Source organism: Pomacea canaliculata, linkage group LG11, assembly GCF_003073045.1.
Source record: "Pomacea canaliculata isolate SZHN2017 linkage group LG11, ASM307304v1, whole genome shotgun sequence".
NCBI lineage: Eukaryota > Metazoa > Mollusca > Gastropoda > Architaenioglossa > Ampullariidae > Pomacea > Pomacea canaliculata.
Window position 1 is genome coordinate 23,366,029 of NC_037600.1, and position 19,922 is coordinate 23,385,950.

At 39.8% G+C, this 19,922-nt stretch overlaps 1 protein-coding gene across 3 annotated transcripts in view; it reads left to right on the forward strand.

The window, feature by feature from the left end:
- The first annotated feature begins 1,468 nt into the window (after window positions 1-1,468).
- Window positions 1,469-19,922, forward strand: part of LOC112574793 — a 453,350-nt gene continuing 434,896 nt past the window's right edge. For 2 of the 3 annotated variants that reach the window (XM_025256081.1, XM_025256082.1), the window contains exons 1-9: window positions 1,489-1,832; window positions 4,160-4,296; window positions 5,003-5,137; window positions 5,295-5,501; window positions 5,907-6,041; window positions 6,345-6,545; window positions 6,790-6,921; window positions 7,993-8,196; window positions 8,724-8,855. In XM_025256081.1, coding sequence (XP_025111866.1) covers window positions 4,197-4,296; window positions 5,003-5,137; window positions 5,295-5,501; window positions 5,907-6,041; window positions 6,345-6,545; window positions 6,790-6,921; window positions 7,993-8,196; window positions 8,724-8,855 — 1,246 coding nt within the window. In that variant the 5' untranslated portion in view covers window positions 1,489-1,832; window positions 4,160-4,196. Of the gene's footprint in view, window positions 1,833-4,159; window positions 4,297-5,002; window positions 5,138-5,294; window positions 5,502-5,906; window positions 6,042-6,344; window positions 6,546-6,789; window positions 6,922-7,992; window positions 8,197-8,723; window positions 8,856-19,922 lie in introns of all 3 variants that reach the window. The other variant, XM_025256080.1, reaches the window with a different exon arrangement.

Consider the following 19,922-nt stretch of genomic DNA (forward strand, 5'->3'; position numbering starts at 1 on the left):
TCTCACTCAGTACTCTCAATGCCATCAATCTATAGACGTTAGATGCAGGTTTAATGATTTCAGGGCGCTGCGAATAGAAATGATTGACACAATGATCATTTGTACAGAACAGTGTGACATACACAATATTGTATTTGTTATATTTTATATTTGGCATGTTGCTGACGTGTGATGATGGTTTGATCCTAGCGTCACATACCGTGATAGACAAGTCCTCTCTTCGCCATGTTTGTATTCACTTCCTGCTGTTGGCCAGTTGAGACCGGTTGTGTCTGTCCCGTACATGCTGCGTGACACGTTTATAGGTGACGTCAGAGAGCTACGTCACTGGTTCGTCAAAGACACAACGGACTATGAGGTCATTGAACACGCTTGTGTCACGTATAGCATACGTCACATGATAAAATACTGTCACGAATGACATGAAGGTCAGATTAAACATCTGATCGTCGTCTCTCTGTCCCTTCATTGAAACCAACTGTGTAGTTATATGACAGACATGATTGTGACACAAGTATAGCTGTGTCAGATATGCATGTGACACAGGTTACTGTCAGATATATATGATTGTGACACAAGTAGCTGTGTCAGACAATATGTGGCACTAGTAACTTCTCATAGAGCTTTGTAAGTTTGTTCTGTGAATGTAGGACTGTGTAAACTTCTTGTAATTTTTATAATGGAGTTACAAAGGAAGGAGATTTCTCTTTTCTAACTTATGTTACCGTACTTAGAAATCAGTGTAGTTGTTATGTAATGTATCTATACATTCAATCCACTGTGCTCTACATGTGTACGTAAATACCTAGCTGTGTGTTGCTGTAATGATGGATTGTATCTACACTTGTAGATTATAAAGTAAGGATGAACTGAAATGTAAAGTCTTCATGATCATTTCGTACACGTTTAACATGGAGTTTTTATCGCTACTGCCAGTCACTCTTTTGCTTCTGCAATATTTCTTGATGTATACCTGCTGTGTTTTTCTTATATCGTCATATCTTGTGCTACATGTGTACCCAGGGTAACATCACTCACATACCTGTGCTTCTAGTCAAGTTTGACCTACGTTTACTTCACTACAGTTAAGACTACATCTGACACTTGGAAAGTTGCTGGAGGTCTGTAATTAGACACGTGACCATCTTGTGACCGATGTGACAGTCTACACCAGACCTGGGCAAACGCCGGCCCGCGGGCCGGATCCGGCCCGCCTCCTGTCTCTGACCGGCCCGCCCGCTGGCCGCCCACCAGTAAATATACTATATATACAGTATTGGGTAAAACTGAGTTAACTATATTAGTCCGGCCCTCTAAAACCATCCCAGTTTCTCATCCGGCCCCTTGGGAAAATTGATTGCCCACCCCTGGTCTACACTACACACTGTGTCTGTTCTACTGTCCTTGAAGCTATCAGGTGTCTTTTCTTTTACGAGAAAATCGCCACGCTTGAGTGAAGATAACAACAGCCGGGTAGAAATAACCTCATACTGAAAACCTCGCAAAGAATGTGATCACGTGAGCAACACGAGTGTACTGCGCATGTCACAACAACCATATATAGGAGAGGTTTTGAAGGAAGAGAGATACATACCAGAGAAAACGCCTGACTGAGTTTGTCTCCCTGACTGTGATATCGGGGTCTGCTGCTCGGCAGTTGACGACAGACACGATGTTAAGCAGCATGATGATCACGATGAGGTGAACTAAAAGGTGTCACGTGATTATAAAAACACTTGTTTTCCTCATAGTCAAAGAGTTAGTCGGAGTTGCCGTGTATCTCCACCATAGAACTAACGGTCAAGTCACGTGACGTACACTGGAGAAAGAGGGTAGGTACACTGTATTTACTAGTGGTCATACGCGTGATACTGCTGAGAACTGAACGTATGTTTGTTGTTTGTTGTTGTGTATCTGTAGGAAATCAGGTAAACAACTTGTGCAGATTATAAAAAAAGCACAGAGAACATTTCTGACCATCAAGCAACTGGTCACCTTTCAAATTGTGTTCTGTCTCCATGATGTTGGTATTTACTTCCTACTGTCGACCTCAGACCGATGTTGTCTGTCATCTACCTTCTTCGTGACACGTTCAAGGGCGAGGTCACAGCTACGTCACTGAGGAAACACGAGACGAGGATGTCACAGGATGATTGTGTCTCTCGTACACCCAGTGTTTGTGTAGTACACTTGCTCTCTCATAGACTCACGTCGGTGTCCTTGTTATGTCCTCACCAAATCATCATGACAGTGGTTACCGCGTCTGACCAGCTCCTTCCCTCCTGTAATCTGTTATTCTGTCGAGTATGTCTAGTGTACATTCTATGACAATGTCAATGTCAATATTTTCTCTCGTTGTCAGCTATTGAGGTGATCAATGAAATGAATCAATAAAATTTAATGACACAATCAGCAGCTAAATCTGAATGAGACACCGACTGCAGACGTGTTTAACCTTATCTTGGGTACACCTGTTCAAGGTTTAACATTGTCAAACTGAGGGACACGAACACAGAGGGAATTGGAGAAGGGGGGTAATTCCTTTAACAGTCTACTCATTCCTTCACCTTAAGCTTTCCTGTTCGTGTTCATCTTATGGCTGTGTATTTTACAATGTATGTTCGTATTTAATGGCAGACTAGGAGTGTCATGTAGTATCTGATGCGATAGCAACATCCCATATTAATAATAATTTTCTGAAGAAATATAATAAAGATGTTTTATATTGTATTTGTGTCAATTCCTTCTTCCTTCATTTCAACTGTTGCGTCACAGGAAGAGAGTGTGAAAGAAAAAGGAGTAGTGTGACCTTGTTTGTCAACTGTAGTAAGGACTACTGGGAGCCTGTCACACATGCACATTCGCGCACAACACACAACAAAAACAGATCGTTTTTCTTTTGTGAGGACTTTCCCGCCCAGTGGATATCAAATATTTTAACAAAGGAAGATTTTTAAGCTTTTAACACAAAGCAAAGAACAAGTAACACGACGCACAAAATATCTTCAACTAAGAGTCAAATGCTCTTCATTTAAAGTCATCAAGGTATAAATCGTTAATCGCAGCAGCAATGACTAAGACCACCAGTGTAGGTATCATCTAGATAACAGGCCGTGTGGGACAGACCTCTCCCTCCATCTGCTTTTATCACTAAAACTTGACATACTCTTACTTCGCGTGGTTTTTCCAGAGGTCGGCGGAGTGTCTCACCTAGACTAAAGGCTCTACCGCTCATTCAGGAGTTAGTCTCTGCTCTCCTTACAGGTGGCGCTCCTGTACTTCCTCCGCGACGCACGTGCTCTGCTCACGTCTTTATTGTCACGTGTTCTCCCGCGCAGCACCGACCCCGGTCCCCCGTTGGTCTTTTCTGGAACTCGCTACTAACTAGACCCGAGCCCGATGTCTAGTGTCTTGACAAAAGTTCTAACAGCTCTTGAGCGTGTAGATACTTTCCCACTACCAATATCTACATGGCCCCTGTAGGAAAAAAAGGTATACCACCACTGCTTTAGTGTTTACTACTTCATCATTTATCTGTGTCCATCATTTATGGGTTAAGATTATGTTACATTATGTATTAAAATGCATCTTTATAATGCAAAGTGAATAAATATGTGCAGTTGTTTTCTTAAATTTTTAATATTATTAAATAATAATGTTTTTACTAGATGGTGTGGTAAAGTGTATCACACTGTTTGGTGGACAGGTGTGTTCCGAGAAGTGTTTACAGTGTCGCTTATAAAGTATACAAAAACATCAAAATGCGCATGCGTAGAGCGAACTGACACATTGCGACTGTCGCTTGATGCAACGAGCATCACATCATAAGTTTATTGTACAAATGATGTAAAATGTTGGCTGACTGGTTATAAAACAAGTGCTGAGAGGACTAGTTATATAAGAAATATTTGGCTCTGGTTATATAAGAAGTGTTCAGATACTGCTTATTTTTTTTTTAAATTTCTCTCCCGTGGGCGCACGCAAATCCTCAGGTATTTTGTCAATCTCACTCAGACACAATCGGAAGATTACCATATGGATGATGACTATTATGAGAAAGACGACGGTGACACTGACCTAAAGGAAACACTCCGGATGTCAGCATGTCAGTAGTGTGATGATGTGACGTACTTGTCGGCGTGTGTATGTTGGTCAACAGGTGACATGCAGGTGGTCATTACAGGGCAGCGAGCACAATGAGTGTCACTCATCTAGTGAGGCGGGCTGCACGTCCTGTGGTCATAGTTATCTTCATCCAAACCCTCCATCTCTTGTCTAAGGCGCAGCATTTAGAAGGTTTGTTAATGTCGCGAAAGAATTAAATGATGATGATGATGATGATGATGATGATGATGATGATGATGATGATGATATAATTTTCTCTTTTAATTGAAAGGTTTAAATGTTTATATTGCTCCAAAAATAGTTATGTTGTTTATATATATAGAGAGAGAGAGAGATTGTGGGTGCGTCAGTAAAAAAAAGGCCGCCGTTTGTCTGTAGCTTTGAACCTGTGCAACATGTCAATGGCCTTCATTATATGCATATAAAGAGAATAATACATAGATGATTCAACTGGATAAAAATGCAAAGAACAAAATCAATGAGAATTTTTTTAGTTTTGATAATTTTTTTGGAGACAAATCCTTTTTTGTGTTTTCTGAATTAAATGTGAACATATTTAATGAATGCAATTTTAATGCTAAAAGCATTTGCCAATTTTTTTATTCTACACTGTAAAACGTTGAATGAATTTTATGAATGTTATTTTAATAGGTTGATATATAAAAAAAAATTTTAAGATGTAGGAGTCATAAAACTTGAAAACAATGACTGGTGAGCAAAGATTTCTAGAGAATATTGCCCTTGCCTCGTTATTCTTTGTAAGTGTTAAGACCAACAGATACATAAATTTGTTTTCAAAATTAAGTAAACCTTCATGAAGCATTTTTATTATTAAATAAGTTGTAAATGTGAATTATGTCGTTGTTGAACTCCATAGACAACAGTATAACATGTGACATTCCTGCGGTGGAGCCATTGGCTAATACTTCTGTCACGTGTCACTTCCCTTTGAATGTCAGTCACAGTCAAAGGATCGTCGTCGTTTCTTTCTACGAAGGCAGGATTAGCAGAGGTATGTAGATATTATTTTTACTGCTGCTGCTGTCTTTACATCACTATCAAATTATTTTAATTGAAAAGTATGATGTCTTTGTTTATCATTCTGATAAATAAATTTGTTATAACTTTTTCAATAAATATTTTAAAGTGTCTACATCTCTTGAATTCAGAAGAAAGCAACATTTTGGACTGCTATTGGCTGTGGGGAAACATGGATTGTGACATCTCGTCAGGACACACGTTTAATAGAATGATATCTAACGAACTCACACTGGAGATACCACGAGTTTCTACAAAAGACATTGGACGATACGCCTGCAAGCTTTCCAACATGAATCCAAAAGATATTAAACCCTGTGAACTGAAGATAAAGCTAGGTAAGATGTGTTCACATGATGATAATAGCCAATCATTTCTTTTGAACATGTTGTGCAAACATGCTGTGTAGCACAGGGGATCGTGTGTTATTATTAAATATACCATGTACACCCAGATTCGAGCCACTTGTGTATATATATATATGCAAGTGTATCCAAAGACATCCCGGTGGCTGGTCTGCAGTCGTGTTGTTATCTGTCATTAAGGCCACGACCACAGTTAGACAGCACACGTAGACAACACACGTAGACAACACACGGGAAAGTTTGTTTTACGTCCTTCAACACTGTCGTGGTCCATGTCGAGGTTGACACAAAGTTGACACAAGTCAGTTCACTATGGAAGGTTTAATTCAAATTGTCCGTTGTCATAACCGTAGTTGAAAGGGAGATAATGTGTTTCAGTGGGGAAGACGATGTGTGACGTGCCCCCAGTCCCACTCAGCTCACGAGCATCACTCACGTGCTACTTCCCTGAAGACCTCAGCAAGACCAGAGCGAACTTTAGAGTCCACCATGGCGCCAACTGTAGTGATCCAGGTACCGAAACTTGTATTTAAAATAAAACTTCGTTAATTCTATTTGATGGAGCTGACCTTCAGCTAATCACAGAATAAATTTAATGAACTGTTTATCTAAGCTGTTAATTGTTATTTCTGTGAATTTAAACCAGTTAAGCAGACAACTCTGGTCTCGCTATGGGATGAAATGTTTATTCTTTTACTTCTTTTTATTATTATTTCGAAACGCTATTGAGAGTGATTATATCTCTGCTATGTAAGAATGGTAATCTAGCCTCCGGTAGGTTGTCTTATTCTGTGGTTTTGACCTTTTGACCCGCAGCATGTGCAGTTGTAACATGCGAGTGGGGAGACAATCTTGTCTGTAGCATACAACGCGGCTACCACTTTGACCTAACTGTGACAAGTCACCTGATTGTGGGGATCCCTACCGCCCAGGAGGAACAAGAAGGATCCTACAGCTGTTACTTTACTAGTAGCACACCTGTCCGCTATGAACATTGCTCTCTTACTCTTGTCACAGGTAAATAGCACAACAGAATCTCGATTCCAGTAGTTCACTAAATAATTCCACAAGTCATGTTCATTTAAATTACATCTGAAATGAAAAATAAATTTAAAGCTTCTTTTATTTGTTTCTTTCTTCACGTCTTCATCTTCTTTATCTTCCTGCTCCTCCTGATCCCTTGTCGTTTCTTTTATTGTAGATGTTTAGTATTGTTGTTTTATATATATATATATATTCTGATTCTTTGTTCTAATTGCAGTGACCTCCTCCTGTAATATTTCACGTGTGACGGAGACGGAACCTGCATCTCTGACATGCACATTCAATGTTGATGTTAATGAGACGAGAAACAACTTCTCACTGGTCCGATTTGGTGGCGGTGACAGTAAAGGTAATGTTGACAGCAGCAGGTAGACATTTCTTTGTCATCTGTGAACCGCGTCTGCCCTCCTCTCTTTCTCTTTGTCGAGCTCTCATACCAACTTAATAAGAATGATCAAAATACCTAAAACTGAAAAACAAACTTCATCCTGTCTTTAATATGAATTGTTTTATCATGAAAATTTACAACAAAAATACAATTCTGAACACAGCAGTCGGGTTAAATGGTAAATGTCATCCTCTCTGTAATAAATCACTCCTGGCATCAACCTATGTATGTACATTTCTTCTCTGCTTGTGACCAAACAAATTAACAGACACTAACATTAGTGTTGTTAGCTGTAATCCAGCGTTCGACTTTATAACTTTCTTAACATTCTTAGTTTGATTGTCATCATTTCCTATGAGAAGATAATAGTTGCAGTGATGTGTGGCTCTGTGTTCGTATCAAACCGTAAGCACATAGACCAGTTTATAAAACAATGAGTAATGAAACCAATCAGTTCTAGAAATAAAAAGAATGTAAGATATCACATGTTACTGACGTCTCTGAATGGTTAAATACAAACTACAGAAAACACCTTCCTAGAGATATGGCAGTCCACCTGGTCCTTGTGACTTTTGCCATCAGTGTTCAAACTGACTTGTGTGTACAGTAGTGTGTATTGTGTAATTTTATTAAAAACCTGAAAACTTCTTCCGTACAATCCGAGTCCGATGTTGCAAATCTCACTACTTAGTGTTGTCTCTCCTCCAAGACTGGTACGTTTTGTGAATGAAACCCTGATACCTGTTATTATAATGTCAACCTGAGCTACAGCCAACAGTTTATGTCAAAGAATGTGACATTCAGTTCTATAACTTCCTACAGAGATCCTTACAGTGACCTTCTCTGGTATGTTGCCTTTATACAAAGTTATCTTACAGTAACCAAACAATTCAACCATAAAATGTGTCATGTCAGTGTGTCAGCAGTCAATGTTCTACTGTTTACGAAATGGTGAACATCAGGCTGACAAATTCCTGTATCATCGTGGTTTCAACGAGGCAGGTTGTATGACTGACATATATTTGTCTACAGGTGTCGACATTGTCACCTGCACCTGGCTAAAGGACCAGCTGAAGTGCACCACAGCCACGGGGTACGAGGTCAACAACCTTGTCACAGATCACCTCGTCATCAGAGTACCGCGAGCGTCACGTGACCACACCGGCACATACGCTTGTCACGTGAATGGCTCTAAAGCGAGTGGCTTTCAGTCCTGTGAATTTATCCTAAAACCAGGTAGATATACGGTATAATGTCGTTTATCGTACTTCTTGTGTCAATCAGAGCATCTTTACTGGCTAGACCCGAACGCAATCAAATTGAACTGTAGCCTTCAATGTAATGTTTTTATTACAGCCACCATTTATGTTGCCTTGTGTCTTACTATTATTGCAAACTTCATAAAGCCGCGATTAATATTTTGTCGCTCAATATGAACCATTTTGTGAAACCCTGTAGTTTTGACTATAGCAATAGTTATTGTTTTTTACCATATGGTTATGTTTACTTTTCGCTGTTTATCACCCAGGTTCTCGAAAGTAAATGGTGATGAAATAACTTGGTATCACTCTCAATACAATTAAAGTAAATACTTAACAGTGAACTTCATTTTGTTCTCACGTTTTATACATTTTTACATCTGCTGCAGCCGAGGGGCCTCTGTCTCTTACCAATTTTATTAAATTGGCCATACTCGCTTTACTCACGCCGTCTTTGTAGTGTTGTTATTGTTATGTGCATGCTATTATCTGTTGTAATTGCAGTGACCTCCTTCTGTAACATTTCAAGTATCAAAGAGACTGAACCTGCATCACTCACCTGCACATTCAACGTTGATGTCAATGCCACAAAAAGCAACTTGTCACTGGTCCGCCTCGGTGGCGATGAAAGTAAAGGTAATGTTTACAGCAGGAGGCACAACTTGATGATGATGATGATGATGATGATGATGATGATGATGATGATGATGATGATGATGATGATGATGATGATGATGATGATGATAATGAATATGATGATGATAATAATAAAGTTCATTCATATAGTGTTATTTCACTAGGCTCTATTCTACAGTAAGCAGAATACCAAGTTGTCGAGGTCACAAGGAATCAAGGATGGACTAATTTTTTCGAAAGCGGTGAATGATGTAAAGGAAAAATTTAATATCCCATCCTTATAAGCGATCTCATGGAGAATTACTATTAATAATGGTAATTGTAAGTAATGGAAACATTAGCAATGAGTGGGAAAAATTAAAGAAATCGACCAAAACGACAGAAAAGAAAAAAGGGGAAAGAGCACAAAACAATAAAAAGTGTGGTCCAGTGTGATTAACAGCTGGCCGGTGACATTACTACAGCATCCATCAACTCTATCAAATCACAGTAACCATATAAACATCACAACATTCACAGCACAGTATGGATGCGATCCTTTAGACATAAGAAAACAAAGAAGGGGAAGGTAAAGTGTACTACAGTAGGTAGAAGTTGCCAAAAAAAATTACAAGTGCTGCTCCATTAATGACAATCAGCTAATGACTAGTAGACTAGTTTGACTGAAGCACTGCAGGCTGCATGACTAACACAAGTGTGTCTACAGGTGTCGACATTGTCACCTGCACCTGGCTACAGGACCAGCTGAAGTGCACCACAGTCCCGGGATACGAGGTCAACAACCTTGTCACAGATCACCTCGTCAGCAGAGTATTGCGAGCGTCACGTGACCACACCGGCACATACGCTTGTCACGTGACAGGCTCTAGCGTGGACGGCTTTAAGTCCTGTGACTTTATCCTGATACCAGGTAGATACACCTACACTGTGGCCACCCTCACATTTGTTGTTTCATATTAAAGCGCCTCTACTGGCTGAACACGAATGTTATAAAAGTAAACAAGTAGCTTGTAAGTAAACAGGTTGATGATCACAGTCTATCATTCTATTGCCTTAGAACTTGATACACAGAGTTTATAACACTGAAGACGAATTGTGTTCTGTACTTTCAGATGTACCTGCCGTAGTTCTGACTGTAGCCATCGCTGTACTCGTGTTCATCCCTGTGTCGTTAGTCATCGTCTTCCTGGTTATCAAATGTAAACAAAGGTGAGATCACTGGTAAACACTTTTAGTACAGTTACAGCCTTTACTGTGTAGTTCTGATTATCTGTTATCATTACCAGTACCGATACCAGGACACGTGAGCAGTTTCTCCCAATATTCCACTTTTGGAAAGCACAGCTGCTTCCACCTCAGGCGATGTGACACTGTAAGGGGAGGGGCTGGGGATATGGGAGAAATTGGGGAATATGGGGAGTGGAGGATGGAGGGATGAGAAAGGGGAAGGAGTCACTGTCGGAAGAAAGTCTCTAGTCTGTTACTGTTGCTGTTGCCCTTTTTTCCTGCTGTTGTCCCGTGTTCTTGGTATCTAAGAAACTGCCAAGTTGCCAGTGATGGTCAACTGTCATGGTGTGCAGATTCTCTGTATTTCACTAGTCCTATATTTTAGACTTGTCTTTAGTTTTAAGTACTTTTTCGTCCTGTTTATTACCTGAAAAAGCGTAATTTTTATAGTTAATCTTTCTAATATTGTTTTGTGTTTATAAATTCGACATTATCAGGTTCTCTATTTTTCAAGGCTTTAAATCTTTGCTTTAACTTACCCTTCATGGTTATTGCTCTGGTTATAAATGATTAAAAAGACCCCATATTTATTATTTTTTAACTCTTTTGAAGATATTCCAACGTATTTTATGATACTCTAGCAGTCTATTCATTCATTCAGTACTTATTGTCTGTTTATAATAGTGTAGAGTTTTGATGATTAGCCATTATTGTAACCGTTAATGACATGATAGTATGCTATTGTTATTCATCTTGCATAAGTCAGCTAGGAATGTTTAAAGCCGGTATATATTTATCTGATACCCGTTTTACTGTCTTGAGGTTTTTTTCATTACACTCCAACATGTAAGGTGCTCTCACCACGTGTGCATATAGGAGTTTTTTCCTGACTGCACTTAGGTATTCTTCATTAAGCATCATTCTTGTTTTTTTTTTGGGTTTGTATGATGATGTGTGAATAAGCTATCGGGATGTTTCCTTTTGCTCACTTTGTGTTTTGTAAATGTGGAGTGCGTTGTGAGTAGTGGGCTGTGGTGTGAGGCGACCTGTTTTGTGTATCTGGATCTGAGTGAATCTGTTTAGTAGGGTGTACCTGGTGGTGTACTTGGTGGTGTACTTGGTGGTGCATTCGTAGTGTACCTGGTGGTGCACTGGTGGTGAACCAATGGTGTACCTGGTAATGTATCTGGGGGTGTACTGGTGGCAGATCCTGCGTCTGTTAGTTGTTGTTGTCTATCTTTACTTATTAGTTCTGTAGGTTTCCTTCCTGTGTCTGCCAGCACTGACAGGTGTGTCATGTACACGGCTACTTCCAACTCTGTGGTTAATGCTTTGACCTGCAATGAGTTGTTTGTTTGATCTTCCATGGACAAGAAGTGGAGCTCTCCACATTAAGGCTCTGTGTCATTAAAACCCACGTTGATATTTCCCTGACCCCACGCCACCCTCTTGGCTGGTCCATGTATCATAATACAGAAAGTAGTCTCTTGCCCTATAAACAATGGCATATGTTTGGTTTTTTTCCTGTTGACGCTTTTTGTGTGTGTCTGTGGTTTCAGTTTAGAGGGAGATGTGAAATAAAGACATATAGAAAAAAAATTAAATAACAAGAAAATAATTTTTACAAAACAGTTTTGAAATGCATTACTATCAAAGCTTATTTCTAAATCACATTATAAAACATGCATTTGTGAGCGCGCATTTGTCATTCTACATAAATATTTGATTATCGCGTAGCGCGTCTACACAATCACTTGATGGAGCTTGTTACGAAGATTACACAAAGGCTAACATGTTAACACTGACAGTCGTCAAACAACTTACACTGCATATGTAACTGTGATTGAATGCTATGAAAATATAATTTGGAAAATATTTGAAATAATCATTTTGTTACAGGAAAGAAGTGGACAAAAAAGCAGCGAAACAAGCTCACTTTGAAGAAATCTCACTGATATCACCGGAAGAAAGAACAAGCAGTTCATCATCACACTTATTAAAGGAAGAAGTAAGAAGCAATATGGCTTTATACCTTTTTTTTATAAAGAACGACTTTACAGGTTTGATTTTTAACCCAACACAGACAAATTAATCACGTATTGAAAATACTGAGCCCTTTGTTTTGCTCCAAGTCTATAGAAAATATATTTGAAATTTAATTAGTATTACATATGAGTATTTTTGTAGAACATCTTCAATAATCATTTAAATAAATATAAACGGAAATTCTGGTGGCTACATCCGCTGCTTTGACATTTGATATGGGTCGTGTCTGTGGAACTCAACCAGACATTGTCACACACACCACGTGATGGTTAAACTCTAATCATGTGTATCGTAAGTGATGTCAATATCTCCTGGTGTATCAGTGGACATCATCTAAGTGCATCCCATGTGTTACTCGCCGTTGTGGCAAGGTTCTGTTCGTGTCTTGCTTTTCACAGTCCGTTATTGTAATTTACTAAAGAAGTTCAAATTGTGGCTAGGTCTGTAATGATGAGTCCGAATGGCGCTTTCCACAGATGACGTCACGATCTAGCCGCGCAAGGGCTGCTGGGAATGCAAAGCGGACAAATATATTCCCCACATGTACTACACCAGCGTTTGCAGCGAATGCGTTGCTGTGCAGTTTATTGTTCAAAAAAAACAAAACGTGAACATGAAAAAATGCGGTTTTGATTTTTTATTTTTCTCTTTGTTTCCTATGAAGCAGAACAGTGCTTGTAACCTATAATATTAATTACTATACAGATTTATTTACAATACTTTTCTGTCATATGCCCCTGAATGTATTGATAGGCTGACCATCAGTTTAACACCAAAAATTCTTTTCAGTCTGTTTTTGGTAAAACTACTCCCACATTGCTATCTTTGACCAATGTATGTGGTACATTATCATTTCACTTGCTTTTAAATACATAAGCTACTCTGAAAATTTACCGAACAGCATCCAAGAAAAACCATTTGGGAGGCAACACAACTGAGACTTAGGGGGATAGTCTACTGAGAAGCATGAACTTTCTCAGTCTTTCATCAAAGCGTTCTACATGAATTCGTGCCTTGGCTACCCTCCTTGTATCCATCTCCTGTTCTGCAGACAGGCTAGCTCGCTTACCTAGAAATGCAGGGATTTTTATAGTAGTCTCTCTTGACAAAAGCAAATCCTACACTTTAAACCCTTTGTCCACAAGCAAAACATCTTGTTCAATGTGTTCTAGAATGCCACATTTCTCAAATATATCAACAAAACATGCAGAACCATTAGGGGGGGACTGCAATCAGTCCATTCATTGTGGTGTGGTGCTTGTAAGAGGATTACACATTGCCTTGCTGCCCATAATCCTGGGTGTGTGACAAAAAAATTGTGTGCAGTCTACAGAGTATCTGACATTTTTAAACTGTCTAAACACTCTTCGTAAAGATGTTTTATTTATATCCTTTGTTTGGAATATAGGGAAATTCATAGACTTGAAGTGTAGGAACATAAACTGATACAAATTTGCTCTCAAACGATTCAGATGTGTCAAACATGTAGGCAATCATTTTCAGTGAAAGTCCTTTTCGCAGCCTCAGAAGTGTTATGAAAAGTTCCTCTTTTGGGGTAAAAGGCCTAGATGGACCAGTTTTCTTCTCATTTGTCCCGTTGATAATGTGCAGGTTGGTCGCCACGTTGAACTGGAGCCTTCCTGTTACCTCCCTGTCGCTTTGTCTCCTCGTCTGTAAGCGTCGCTACTATTGGTTCGTCGCTCTCAGATGTTGGGCCTTTTCCACCAAGAAAATGCAGAGAGCAGACATATATGCTCCTGGTTATTTTCTCCACATTTTGGAAATCAGATCGCCCACATAAAAACTGCCAGCGCTTTGCTTTCTCAGTCTTGAACTTGCTCTGTTGTCTTTCCCACTGCATGGGTCATGTTGTCACTGGTCTTACCAGGCTTTGGAAATGGAATTAAAAAACGTCCCCTCCGGTAACCGCTCTGGATATCTGGAGTCCGATTTACATAAACCCCAACAGCAGTGTTTGGTTCCTCCTGTTTTCAGCATTGTTTCAGAGATTAATATAAAAAAAATGTCGCTCTTTGTCAGTCGCCGTAGCGTAAACAGAAAGAACAACGCGCAGTGTTTGGCCGCAAAGCAATCCCATGATGCTCTGATGCGTGACGTCACAATCTATTTTTAGTAACCCGAGAAAGCGCTATTCTCTAGACCAGTGGTTCTCAAAGTGTGGTCCGCGGACCACTAGTGGTCCGTGGGCATAAGTCAGGTGGACCGCGGCTGACAGTCGTCATATGTCAGCAAAGTGATGTTTAAAGTGATGCATTCTTTGCATTAACGTTTTAATTACAAATAACGAGGTACGTAGTTTTATATCAACTTATTACTATACTACTTTTACAAAAGGACATTAAGTTTTAAATTAAAATAAAATAAATCGGCAATTTAAATTTGAAATTCATAGTACAGAGTGACATTTAGGCCTTGGTGGTCCGCCATATTTTTTACTTAAGTAAAGTGGTCCGCGGTCCGAAAACCTTTGAGAACCACTGCTCTAGACAACCACATCGTCATTACGACAGCTTTCTCTATCAGAGACAACCTACAACAGAATTATATTTATATGCTACAAGTGTTTACCTGTCAGAGCTCATTTCATCACTAGTCACCGCTCTCTCATCTCCTGTCTTGAGACGATGCTTCTTTAAAAGGAAGCAGAGTGACAAGGGAAGTGACAATTACTACCTCAGTCTGTGTCCCTGAATTGACTGCTTTTTGTTTGACTTGTTATAAGGATGCATCATCATCATCATCGTCGTCGTCATCATCATTATCATCCAAACTTCATATCTTTCATCATCCCTCCATCCTCCCTATACCCTTCATCCTTCCGCTATCATGCATCATCTATCCTTCATCATCGATCAACTCTCCATCCTCCATTCATCATCGTCGTTGTCATTATACATGTAAGAGTACAGAAGGTGCAAGTGATCTCTTTACATTTTTCTATTTACATCTTCTAGTGACGAAGCTTTGCTTTCACCAGTACACACACAGAGATGTGTTCGTCACTTCAGAATAGTTATAGTCAAATGCTATCGGTAATTTTCTCATGTAAACAGTTTATTTAAATAAACTCCAGTGTTGACATACAGGGTAGCATTCTTTTTTTCCGTTCAAAACAAAAACAAAAACAACAAGCCTAGTAGATTTTTAATGTTGTAAGAACCTTCAACACGCATTCCATCTAAATGACCAAAAGGCCAAGAGAATAAAACATTTCACTTTGTATTACAATAAAAACAGCAAGTTGTAACACTGTCCCAATGTAACCTACGTATCCAACAAAAGACTTGATTTAAAGCAGAAGTCAAATAAACAAGGTCGCTGATCTACAGGTTAAGTATGTTTATTATCAACAGCTGGTCAGGACAACATTTATGGCTTAAGAGCGAGTGGAACTATCCACACGTAAAACCATACAGCGACCCGTATGTACGACTATTCATGGGTTAAGTGTGCGAGACTGTCCTCGGCTATTGCCCACTGTCAGTTAGAGCCGCCATGATGGAGTCTACATCACACACTACTCACTACTCACAACTGGCAGCCCGGTGGCGCAATGGTCAACGCGTTAGTCACAACACAGAGAAAATCGGGTACTTGAGATATTATCTAGGGTATGATGTTTTTTCGATGCACGTGACACGAGAAGGCTGCTCTCTGTCTAAAACAATAGTAAAATGGCAAAGAATGTTTCAACAAAGCTAGCAACAGAGCAAGATATTAAAGACATGTTAACAGGACACTTGATCTTTCTGAGGAATTCAGATCCATCGTGAATATTATCAGTATATTTTGTGGAAAAATGTAAGCCATTCATGGAGATTGATTAGTCATTTAGCCCATTACTTGTAAGCCTCAAGTGATTCATTCTTGCATCTTTTGAGTTAAATTTCCTTTCTTTAAATTCTCACTTTTCTAAAAGTGTCCATGTATAGATAAATTCTGAAATACATGGGAAAAACTGGAAGTGAAATCTAAATCTAAATCTTTACCATCAAGCTGTTGTTCTTTGTTGGTTCCTCTTTGTGTTTTCTGTATTTGTTTTTATTCATCATCTGTGCTATTGATTCTTTTTTCATGGTTCATGTGTTGTTTGTTTTCCTGTCCCTCGTATGTTGCCTTTGTCTCTATATTTTTATTGTGCTTAGAGGTGAGAGTGGGCTTGTTAGGTGTGTGAGTATGCAATTAAAAATGTTTACATTTATTATTGTTTATTATTGATCTCAAAGAATGTGGTCGAGTTAAAGATAAAAGGGAATGCTAATACGAATATCATCTTTAATGCAGTCAAGTGCTGTTGAAATATGTATATATAGAGAGGAATACAAGATAGGCTACTATTTACATGATGTCTTTTCATTATAACAGTTGAAAACCAGGGGAGAAAACGAAGAGGAATTCTGGGAGAAGTGGGTTGAGGCGGCATTCCCTGATCTGGAGACTGACGTCTACTTCCTGCCTCCTGTACCCGTCAACCTTCAGCCATTTCGACAGACAGATGAGTCCAGCCAGACGGCTACTCCAGTTCAGGACAGTGATGTCCGACACGATGCAGCCATGCAAAGAATCCTTCTATGTCTGGAGAAAATATGTAAAAGTAACAGAGAAGTGCTGGTTGGAGTGAGTCAGTTCCCGTTTGACTACTACTTGCGTGAATCTCGTTATGCTGACGCTATAGAAAGACTCTCCCTACCCCCCAGACACCACTCTGATCGGCAACAGAAATGGAAACAAGGGGACATAGATATACTTCTTATTCATCCACAGTTTGGTCTTGTCATCTGTATGATAAGCGATTTTGATGGCCAGGATAAAAACAATCTTCAGGAGGCCATTGAGCGGCTGGACAGGGCGGAGGTCATGTTGTCACACCTGGTGTCTGACGTCGCTCGTGATCTACGTGTCACTAAGACGATTGCATTCCCTAACTTGACGTTTGATGACCTGCGATGGATACTTGAGCGGGATTCTGAACTGACTGAGGTGAGGATCCTTACCATCACAAACTGAAATAAGAAAAAAATGTCCGTTTACTTTGATATAATTGTTGTAATAATAATACTTATTATTATTATTATTATTATTATTATTATTATTATTATTATTATTATTATTATTATTATTATTATTAGGTTATAGTCTAGACGTAATAAACAGAGTTAGGTCAGTGGATCACTTACACTAAAATCAAATGGCAAAGAATTCTATAAAGTATTCTGCAGCTTTTTACAAAATGTAACTATAACTTGTTAGTTATGTTCAGACAGGTATTGTACAACTTTTCGATTCACTTTCAAACTTCGTCGCCATTTACCTTGCTGACACCTTTGTAAGCACAAACAGCTTTTAAGACTGAGTCACTCTCGTGTAAAATAATGATTTACAGCGTGTCTGTACTAGTACAGCTGTCAGCTGTAAGCTTTGCCAGCTGTGGTTGATTTTCTTCAGATTAAGTGATTCTGTTACAGCGCCTTGGTGACTGTCTGAGAAAAATTGGCCCCTACAACATCGCTAAAGCGTGTCTGTGCTGTGGTGAGTTGTCTGACTCCATGACACCTCGTGACGTCAGTAGTGACGTGCTGAAAAGTGTCAGGCAATGGTGGAAAAATGTGACTGTGTTTAGTGCTGTCGATCACATGACACCTGGGGTGTACAAGAAACTGGTAGCCAGGTAAATAATAATAGTAAAAAACTATGGTAAATCCTTTACAAGTGTATGCGCTGTCATCCATGACACAGTTTAAAATCTCTCTCTCTTCTTGTCAGAGAAATCGTGAGCTACCAGCAGCAAGGTTTCATGTAGAGGATGAGAAAAACCAGTTGTGAACAGGAGCAGACTAGTAGTGTTGATTTGTCACAACTAGAGGGAACAATAGTCCTGGGTTGACATCTCATTTTCAAGCCCAATTGTACTCTGTGTTGTTTACACAGTCATCAGATCGCCCCACGTCTTCTAGTCTCGTCTGACGAGATTTCCCTCCTTTACTTTACACGCATAGCCTATGAAGCTTAACCACATTATAGTCAATTCACTTCGTCAGGACAACGCCGGCTACACATGGGGACATCATTAGGGGCTGTCTCTAGTGCAATGGTTCTTAACCGGGGTTCGATCGAACCCTAGGGGTTCGGTGAGTCGGTCTCAGGGGTTCGGCGGAGCCTCCGCCACGGAGGTCAAGACACACCCGCAATTCGTGATGACACTAAAGAAGGGTTCGGTGAATAGGCATATGAAACTTGTGGGTTCGGTACCTCAAACAAGGTTTAGAACCACTGCTCTAGTGGTACTTGTGTGTTGTCTGTCGTGTGAAAGTGTCATACGTCTCCTGATTACTGTAGATAGCAGCTGCTGAGACTGAGAACTACTATTGGCATGAAGTACGAGTCTCTTCCTCCGATTTATTTCACCGACAGTACCACGGAGGTATCCGTACAGAACAAGAGTAAGACAGCACAAACAGTTCACGACTCCTACTGCCTGCCACTCGAATGCGCAAAAAGAAATAATAATTGACCGACCGTTTAACTATATCTTTCACTCAAATTTTAAAGAGGCCTTTGAATGTTCCCAATGAACCTCATCACACACACATGTAGACTAACTCCAACGTTTCAATGCCTCATTCCAATCGTCTAACGAATTTTTAGACAAGAATGAGGGAGGGGGAGTATGTTTTCTTATAAATACTGGATGGTACATGGACTTTATTGTTGTGTCTGCTGCACGTTTGACGGACTGTAGTGTTCTGTCTATTCACTGCTCCAGTAAAATGAAACCATCTCTCTCTTACAGACTTTGTAACTTGCCTAGAAAGTTTAGTTCTTTTTTTACGGGTGGGAATGTACATCCGCTTGAATCAGACAGCCTCAAAAACTGTATCAACATTAGAGACAGACTCCACGACTGCCTTGCAGTGGCGGAAGAGTTTAATCACAGCGAGCTGTTTAATGAACTCCTGAGGTACAAACAACAAGTGGACATCAACACCAGGGGGCAGGCAACACTCGACATCACGTCCTATTCACTGGATTCTTGTCTTTCAGAATTTATTAACATATTCGTTAATCATAACATGAGAAGCTTCAAAAGGCAACTAGGAAACACTGAGATCATTTATTTATTTAAAAAATTCAGCCCTTACCTTCCAAATTAGTTTATATAGAGCTCGTCAGGGATGTTCTTTTGCTGTGAAACCACACAACCGGAAGTACATCTGTCTACCTGCGAGAAGGATGCGCCAGACCTGGTTACTGAATCTTTTCCCGCTTTTACAGTCGTTGCTACAAACATGTAGGACTGCGGTAGTTGTCTGTATTTGTGGTGATGTGTCATGTAAGGCTACAAACACCTTGGCTCTCGTTCAGTTCACTGTCAACTGCCATGTCAGCTTGGTGTAGACCGGCAACCACCGAGTCTGTCAGTGTCACTAGAGGAGCTGGGAGCCAGCTGTAACCTTTGACCTGCTCGGTGTCTTCTGGCTTTTAACGTGTCGTCTCCATGTCTGACGGATAGAAAGGGAGGTTTTTACTCGGGAGATTCGGGTGGAGGGACTTTCGTGAGGGAACATTAATTTCTGTATTGACACAGTCCTACCCTCTAAGGAAAATCTCATCTTTCCTAATAAAAACTTCTGGGTAACGAAAGAACTCAAATTTGTATTAAATACTAAAAGGATATATTTTATACTGGTACTGTATGTGATAAAAGCCTAGCAAACAGGGAGGTGCTGGTCCAGATAGGATCTATGCACACACCCTTCATTACTGTGCCAAACA